At 44.2% G+C, this 7,710-nt stretch overlaps 1 protein-coding gene across 1 annotated transcript; it reads left to right on the top strand.

The window, feature by feature from the left end:
- The first annotated feature begins 2,471 nt into the window (after positions 1-2,471).
- LOC119357255 (protein NRT1/ PTR FAMILY 5.10-like) lies at positions 2,472-6,960 on the top strand. The gene is made up of 3 exons (XM_037624250.1): positions 2,472-2,607; positions 2,712-2,929; positions 5,537-6,960. Exons 1-3 carry the CDS (start codon positions 2,472-2,474, stop codon positions 6,815-6,817), a joined length of 1,635 nt encoding a protein of 544 aa, XP_037480147.1. The 3' UTR covers positions 6,818-6,960.
- Positions 6,961-7,710: the final 750 nt, after the last annotated feature.

The following is a 7,710-nucleotide window of genomic DNA, read 5'->3' as shown; positions in this document are numbered from 1 at the left end:
AGAATGCTATTTGGACACAAATTTGCAAGCGCCTGCAACACTTTGTCATAATCAATCCCAGAAATTGTCAGATTTTTTGGATTCTTTTTCTATTATTTTTATTTTACTGTTCGTGGGGGTACTGGAGCTGAAGCTCTGAAAAACCACTTTCCAAATTCAACCACTAACTGAGAAGCTAAATATACATTGCTCGTGCGTTTGCAACGGGGGCACACACTGTTAAAACACTGACATGGCAGTGAAAACAGGCCAGTTCACTATTTTATCTCCCATGGGGCATGCATGCTGATTCTCTTTTAATTAAAAATAGCATTAATTTCAGTTCATTGGTTTTAAAGTGTGTAGTGGAAAAGAACAAAAGATTTTTGAGTATGTTTTATAACCAAGAGAAAAAATGTAGCAGAATATGAAAGCAAATAAACAGGAAATCATAGAAACATTTATCTCTCTTTTCAACCAGGCAACCCTTTTTCCATTAATTTCTCAATGGCAATAACCAGTACCATTACGTAGCACAAGAGACATGAAAGTCAGATGCGAGTTGAAGTATATACTCATTGGTTTGAGAAGGTGTTTCAACATCAGTTTAATATAGATGTAGGCTATTATACTGTCAGTATGAATATAGTAGCAATACCCTAACTTACCAAATAATCAGGAGCCACAAATGAACAACCATCAATCCAATGCGGTGGCAACCCAGTACTCATTCAGATATTGCGCGCTCTGCCTTGTGCCATGTCACTCGATACTGAAATGTTCTTTCACAGAAAACTGCTAGCAGCGAATACGAATATCTTGTGAAATGGTTAAAAATCATATGCATGTCCATCTGCACACATGACTATGCTTATTCATAGAAGGGAGAATGATTGTTTATGTGAGACGGGCAGGGAACAACCTGAAAGTCAACATATAAGTATTAGGAGTAAATAACTAAGATTTAGCAACATCAAGAGCAACTAAAATACAATGGGGAAAATGAGCAGTGCATTGTCTAATAAAAAACCACAAAACATAATGTCTGTATCATCATCTGAATCACTTGACATATACATTGCGTGGAGCAACAAACAAGCAGCAAATCAGTCGTCAAATAAATATAACATGAGCAGCAACGTCATCATTGTAGCAGCAACGTCATGAACTGAAACAACAACGTAGACACAAATATCTTGCTCTCTCTCAAAGAGCATGCAACATGCTTAGACGAACTCTGCACTGTACTTCTGAAACCGGCAACAATTTGAAGATATAATAGAGAGAGGTATTCAACGATGGGCACTAAAATGGTCACCCAACAAGGACCCACTTATATTGGCTGCGGATGAGGCTCCAGCTTCACGGTGTCAGGTAATCCGGATACTGCAATCAGCGAGTGCTGGGAGAAATAGGGTTAGCCTAAGACGAGAATGATATTGTAGCTGGACAGAAATTACAGCTCAAATCGGATACATACCAGAAGATGAAGCAATACCTATCCTCCATGGGCACATCATCGTCCATTGGGGCGAGTGGGGTTGGTTACGAGTTCGAGATGGTCCACGGGACTCCGTGATTGGACGCGGGGTCAGATCGATCGGCAAAGTACAAGAAGAGGATGACGTTGGGCTTAGACGCGGGAATGGATCGGTCAGCAAAATTCAAGAAGAGGATGGCGTTCTCGATCTGCTGCGACAGTTCACCCGTGGAAAGACCCCGAGCACCACCTGTACTTCGCGGCGGCATGAAGCCAGGGCGGGACGTGCTTCGATGCCGTTCGTCGCGGCGGCATGGAGCGACGGCAGGACTATCTCCGCTGCGGGGTTGGGATTTGGGATAGAGGAGACGGGCGTAATTGGCGGGGAGGGGGTGAGAGATTGCGGGAAGAGGAGGCGGTGATTTAGGAGATAGAGGAGATGCGTAACGCACAGGTTTTTTTCTGTTATTTTTTTTCGTGTGGGATTCGGTTGGCGAATAAAAATCGGTGCGGAGCGACAACGTGCGAGAGGTGGAGAAGGGGGACGAACGAACGAGGACGAACCACCAACGTACGGACTCGCACGTTAGGAGTAGACGCACGTTAGGAGTAGAGATAGATTCTCCCTCCGTTCCTAAATACTTGTCTTTCTAGGCATTTTAACAAGTGACTACATACGGAGCAAAATGAGTGAATCTACATTCTAAAATGTGTCTACATACATCCATATGTAGTAGTCTAGAAAGACAAATATTTAGGAACGGAGGGAGTAGAAAGAAAGAAAGGGAAGTTTTGTACGTACCAACCAACAACGTACAAGCATCATATACTTTGATTAGCTTACCCCGCAAAAAAATTAAAAAAATTGATTAGCTGGCAAAGATTTGTTTTTAACACAACTGGCAAAGATTTTTGTCTCGCGTTGATAGTGACACACAACCTAAAGATTCTGTAGAGAGAGGTGGAGCTTAATTAGCTCCAACAGAGTACTGAGAGGTATAGCATGATGGGAATGCTGGACGCCGAGGCTCCCTTCCTTACGGAGCACACGGAAGATGGGCCACCGCTCGCAGGCGTCTCCGACTTCCGTGGCCGCCTCGTCTACCGCACCACCTCCGGCGGGTGGCGCTCCGCCCTCTTCGTCGTCTGTAAGTACACACGCGTGAACCGTCCTAGCTAGCTAAGCTTTTCATTGGCGACAACTGATCAATCTGCTATCAATATGGCCGGCCGGCCGGCGGCATGCATGCAGTGATGGAGGTCGCCAGCGCTTTCTCCTACTATGGCGTGTCGGCGAACCTGATCACGTACCTGACGGGGCCGCTGGGCCACTCTAACGCTGCCGCAGCTGCCGGCGTGAATGTCTGGTCGGGAACGGCCACGCTGATGCCGCTGCTGGGCGCCTTCGTCGCCGACTCATGGCTGGGGCGCTACCGGTCCATCATCCTTGCCTGCATCCTCTACGTCATGGTAATTTTTCCTTCATTTAATTCTTTTGATACATTTCAACGTACGGCACCATCAGTAGGGGATGGCAACGACCTTGACATCTGAAACTTGATTGCGCGGATGAGACTTGCCTGAATCGTAGTATGCAATAATGCAACTCCCCAAAAAAAAAAGCTCATGTGCCATCAACTAACGGTAGGTTGAACAACAAATATGGATTTTTTCTGATACGGATCATGTATGTATTTGTTGTATTATGACGTGATGCGGAGTGCTTGCGATATATATAAGAAAAATAGTTGTATGAACTATCTTTAAGTAATAATCAAGTAACAATGGCAGGGGCAGTGGCCATACTGTTTGTGGGGGAATGACTATTAATTCCTACTCCCTCCGTTCGGAATTACTTGTCTCGAATATAGGTGTATCTAGAACTAAAATACGTCTAGATACATTCATTTCTGCGACAAGTAATTCCAAACAGAGGGAGTACATATCTAAAAGAATAATAATACTCACTTCGTCCGGGTTTATTAAGCCCCCTTGTATTTAGTGTCAAACTTTGACCATGAAATTAACCAAAAATATTGTATAAACTATATGTCACAAAAATTATATGTAGTGAATCCTCTTTCGAATATGGATCCTTTTTATAGCATATAAAACATATGGTGTAATTTATATAGATGGTACCACGTGACACATGTGGTAAGCAATTCAAAAAATTCCAAAATAACATAAAATAATTTATATAGATGGTCAAAGTTTGGCCGAAAATGTTGGAAGGAGCTTAGGAGCCAAGTATCAATCCGGAAGAAGGAGGCAAGACCATTGTTGGCAAGAACAAAGGATATTTGCTCGAGGGTGGGTATGTGGTTGTTTATGGCAATCCAGAGGAAGGGGGTGGAGTGTTTATCATCAACTCTGTGGGAGTAGTGGAGAAGGTAGCATTGCACCCATCGAAGGTTGGGGCATTTGCAACAGTTTGAAAGTGAACATCCCAAACAATCAGTTATTCTTGTGAAGCACGTTGTTGATACCTAGATGGCAATTTTTTTTCTTCTGTGGATGATGGGCTGAAAAGTGGAGGGGGGACGTTGATGGAGAAACTTATAAACCTAGGTAGGTCTGTGGGAAGGAAGAGCTCATGAAATAAAAATAGTGGCAATGTCAATCGCGTGGTGTAGGGGTTATTGTGAATGTGGACGAAGGTGGTTTTATGGAACATTAATGCCAAGTCTGGAGCAATGGCTTTGGCAAAGTCATCGAGGATGGTCTTAAGCTGGTTGTCAGCCTCTATGGAATTGTGGGCTAGAATCAGTGTATCTTCGGCGTATTGGAGGGCGGTAGGGGTAAGTTAGGGTCGATTAGGTGATGTAGAAGGTCATCTGAGTGGTCTTTGAGTATTTGATGTTGTACTAAGTCTGCAATGATGATGGAGATGCAAGGGGAGAGCGGATCACCTTGACTTAGTCCATTTTAGCAAATGTAGTCATGATATTAGTATGTTTTTTTAGAGTCATGATATTAGTGTGTTAGGACATTTACCTTTGGGTCATGTGAAAAGAATTTGAGGCCATTAAATTTCAAAATTGTAGATAATATATTTATAATTCAAAACAATCATTCTTTAACCAAGAAGTACTCCCTACTTTCATTGCAAATCCAAAGGACCGTCGAGGTCGATTAGCTAATATTAGGATGTAATAGTTAATTATGCATGAAAAACGGTCACTCCGTGTAGTAGTTATTAGTTGCGTAGCATGTCTAGTAGATTAGTCCATTGCAATCTCAAGTGTTGCTTGCCATTTTACATTAATTATATAGAGGGAGGGAGGGATTAATGAGATAAGTAGTTATCTCCCTTGGCCTTGCCAAATTGATTCTGGGACCTCACAAACCTGAATATATGGAGCACAATTTCTAAGATTTTATAGCCGATAAAGGGTTAGAATTAAAGCTTAATTGAATTTTCTAATATATATAATTAAATTACCCTAGATATATTCTAAGTGAGATTTTGAAACTGAAAGAAGTAGAAGATTAGTATGTTGTAGAATATTTCAGAGATTTTGTGAAATATAAGGGGCTACTCTATTCATCCATACCAACGTAAATTCAAATTTGACTACTAAAATCAATATAGAAAACAAGTAATTTCTATTGTAAGTTAGGTTATATGTTTTCAAATGTTTTGACAAAATATGATTTAGAGTTAAAATGGACTGATGTGATTGTTTGACTTTAAGAAAACCACTATATTTTTTCTAATATCTGTGACATGCCATCCATATTTGTGTCCGAGTTAGTCGTTCGATGAGCCTGGCATCTTGGTACGTCTCTCTCAGGCATGAAAATCATGGAATAAATAAACACAAGTATTAGACAAGTTCACTTAAATCTGGTCATTGTCTCACACTTTGGAACAACGGGGGTTATCAAGGATGAAAAAGTGTATGACCCTTTAAGAAGCCGGTCAGTAAGGTGTTTTTTTTTTGCCTCGGTAATAATCTGGTTTTGAACACGTGTTCAAGATATACACGTAGAAAATGTTTCTTGTAGTTTGGATTTGTTCTTTATGGGTTGACGTTAAGCAAACACTAACAACTAAAAATTGTACATGTGCAGGGGTATGCCATGATCACTCTATCATCGGTGCTCTCGACACATCATCCATCATTACCCGATGACACCTCTTCTCATCCCTTGTCGTGGCAGGTGGCCTTCTTCTACGCCTCCCTCTATCTCATTGCCATCGCGCAGGGTGCAGACAATCCATGTGCACTGGCCTTTGCTGCTGACCAGTTCGATCCCGACCACCCTAGGGAGTGCGCTGCCCGCAGCTCTTTGTTCAATTGGTGGTACTTCTCCTTGGCTATAGGTATCACCATTTCTGTTGGTGTAGTCAGCTACATCCAGGAGAACCTTGGATGGGGAATTGGATTTGGCATGCTCTGTGCCCTCATGCTATGTGCCTTCGTTGTCTTCCTCCTCGGCACCCCTACATATCGCCTCTATGATGCCACTCCTGGCACGGATAGCCCCTTCGTGCTCCTTGCTCGTAGCCTCGCTGCGCTAGCCCAGCATGACAATGCCACTTCAAACTCAATGCTTGGTACAAAAATAGAATGCCAGCTAGAAGCCAAAGACGTTGCAGCCAAGAAGGAGGACGCACGTGCTGTGCTGCGGTTGTTGTCGATTTGGGTGGCGTGCCTGGCTTATGGTGTGGCATTTGCACAAGTCATGACGCTCTTTAACAAGCAGGGCCGCACCCTGGACCGCCGCATCTTTGGAGGCCTGGAGCTGCCGCCAGCGGCGCTGCAAACGTTGGGGCCTGCATCAATCCTATTGTTTGTCCCCATATATGACTTTGTGCTTGTGCCGGCGCTGAGGCGTACCACGGGTACCCTGTCGGGGTTGACGTTGCTGCAGCGTGTGGGCACGGGCATGGCACTGACCCTGGCCTCGATGTCGGTGGCGGCATTGGTGGAAACACGTCGCCTTGAGACAGCACGGGAGCACGGCCTGGTGAACGACCCGGAGGCAACGGTGCCGATGTGCTGGGCGTGGCTGGTGCCACAATACGTTTTGATTGGGGTCGCAGGTGTGTTCGTGGAAGTGGGGATGCAAGAGTTCTTTTACGACCAGATGCCCAGTGAGCTACGCAGCTTGGGCATGGCACTCTACTATAGCGTGATCGGCATGGGTAACTTCATCAGCGGCACTCTTGTCTCCCTAATCGACCGCATCACCAGCAGCGGTGGTGGCGACAGCTGGTTCGCGGACAACCTTAACCGTGCTCACCTCGACTACTTCTACTGGTTGCTCGCCGGCTTCAGCGCCGCCCAACTCGCACTCTACCTCCGCTGCGCAAGTACCTATGTCTACAGCCACAAGAGGCTCCGCTGAAGTAAGGGCCTACCGGCCGGTGGATGTGCACTAGTACAATGTTTTTTTTAGTTGAATACCATGTTGTTACGTACTGAAACTTCTGACAATGGATATATATACATTATTTTCTATCTATCTTTGTATATAAAAATAAAGAAAAAAGTCCATTTTACTACCCTGAACAAAGTTGGTGGTTCACATTACCCCTTAATATATTTTTCTGCTCTTTTCACCCCCTAGACAAACCCATACCGGACAAAAGACCCCCCTGGGTGGTTCGTCTCAACTTACAGCTGACGTGGCGCTGGTCAATGGTGGTTGTGACCTGCGGGTGCGGCCACGAGGATGAACTTAACTGAAATAGGAAATTAGCCTGCAGTCAATTGCTTGCCGATCAACGGGCAAGTCAACCAAAGTCCATACTTTGTTCTCATACATGGATTCCATCTCAGATTTCATGGCTTCAAGCCATTTTACGGAATCTGGGCTCACCATCGCTTCTTCATAGTTCGTAGGTTCATCATGATCTAGTAGCATGATTTCCAGAACAGGATTACCGTACCACTCTGGCGCGGATCTTACTCTGGTTGATCTACGAGGTTCAGTAGTATCTTGTTCTGAAGTTTCATGATCATTATCATTAGCTTCCTCACTAATTGGTGTAGGTGTCGCAGAAACAAGTTTCTGTGATGTACTACTTTCCAATAAGGGAGCAGGTACAGTTACCTCGTCAAGTTCTACTTTCCTCCCACTCACTTCTTTCGAGAGAAACTCCTTCTCTAGAAAGGATCCATTCTTAGCAATGAATGTCTTGCCTTCGGATCTGTGATAGAAGGTGTACCCAACAGTCTCCTTTGGGTATCCTATGAAGACACATTTCTCCGATTTGGGTTCTAGCTTATCAGGTTGAA

This window comes from Triticum dicoccoides, chromosome 2A (assembly GCF_002162155.2).
Source record: "Triticum dicoccoides isolate Atlit2015 ecotype Zavitan chromosome 2A, WEW_v2.0, whole genome shotgun sequence".
In the NCBI taxonomy this organism is placed as follows: domain Eukaryota; kingdom Viridiplantae; phylum Streptophyta; class Magnoliopsida; order Poales; family Poaceae; genus Triticum; species Triticum dicoccoides.
Note: the sequence above shows the minus strand (reverse complement) of the source record. Positions and strands in the feature narration are given on the sequence as shown.